The sequence below is a fragment of the Eimeria mitis genome, genomic scaffold, assembly GCF_000499745.2.
Source record: "Eimeria mitis Houghton genomic scaffold, Emh_scaff741, whole genome shotgun sequence".
Taxonomy (NCBI): domain Eukaryota; phylum Apicomplexa; class Conoidasida; order Eucoccidiorida; family Eimeriidae; genus Eimeria; species Eimeria mitis.
The window spans coordinates 15,060-16,059 of NW_013575410.1; the positions used below are offsets into that span (position 1 = coordinate 15,060).

At 53.5% G+C, this 1,000-nt stretch overlaps 1 protein-coding gene across 1 annotated transcript; it reads left to right on the forward strand.

Annotated features, from left to right (window-relative positions):
* Positions 1–179: 179 nt before the first annotated feature.
* Positions 180–968, forward strand: EMH_0021220 (uncharacterized protein; the record flags this gene model as incomplete). The annotated part of the gene is made up of 2 exons (XM_013501720.1): positions 180–613; positions 758–968. 2 exons carry the CDS (start codon positions 180–182, stop codon positions 966–968), a joined length of 645 nt encoding a protein of 214 aa, XP_013357174.1.
* Between the last annotated feature and the right edge of the window lie 32 nt (positions 969–1,000).

The following is a 1,000-nucleotide window of genomic DNA, read 5'->3' on the forward strand; positions in this document are numbered from 1 at the left end:
CAGCAGCAACAGCAACAGGAGCGCAGCGTTCACGATCACCTGCTGCCAGCAGCAAAGGACGCCTCTCTCCTCTCGCCTCCCCCAGACCTTCTACATTAAAGACAGACAGCAGCAAACCATCAGCAGCAGCAGCAGCAGCAGCAGCAGCTCCTAGCAGCAGCAGCAGCAGCAGCAGCAGCATGAAGAAGCCCACACCGAAGGACGCCTGGGGCGACGATGAGCCGGAGGAGCCAGAGCCTGCCTCTCCCCCAGCAGCAGCAGCAGCAGCAGCAGCAGCAGGAACCCGAGGAGCAGCAGCAACCCCAGCAGCAGCAGCAGCAGCAGCAGCAGCAGCAGCAGCAGGCAATGTGTACTCTATAGGTTTCCTCGCTAAGATACGAGCTCACCCCAGCTGCAGGCCGAAGGAGACTGAGGGCTTCTTGCATCTAGCTGAGGGTAGTTTCTATCTACCCCAGGCAGCAGCAGCACCGCAGCAGCAGCAGCAGCAGCAGCAGCAGCAGCAGCAGCAAACTCGCATGCGGCAGCAGCAAACAACCAATGAACACCAAGACTGGCAGAGAAGACCCAGAGATGCTGCACATGAAGAAGCAATGAGAAGCTTTGCTGCAGCACGGTATGTTGCTGCTGCTGCTGCTGCTGCTGCTGTTGCTGCTGCTGCTGCTGTTGCTGCTGCTGCTGCTGCTGCAGCAGCAGCAGCATCTTAAATTTTTTTTTTTTCATTTTTTTTTGATTTTTTTTTTGTTTGTTTCTGCTGCAGCATGTCTGTGCCTGGCGCATCAGCAGCAGCAGCAGGAGCAGCAGGAGCAGCAGCAGCTCGTGCTTCTGCTGCTGCTCTTGGTGGTTTTTTCTCACAAGAAAGGCCCCCTGACTTCTCCTCTCTCCGAAACGAAAAACCTAAAAACTTCACTCCTCTGCCGCAGCCATCCAAAGATTCCTGGGTTGTTATACAAGAAAAACAAAAAGAGTAATTTATCTTTTTTTTTTTTTTTTTTTTTTTTTT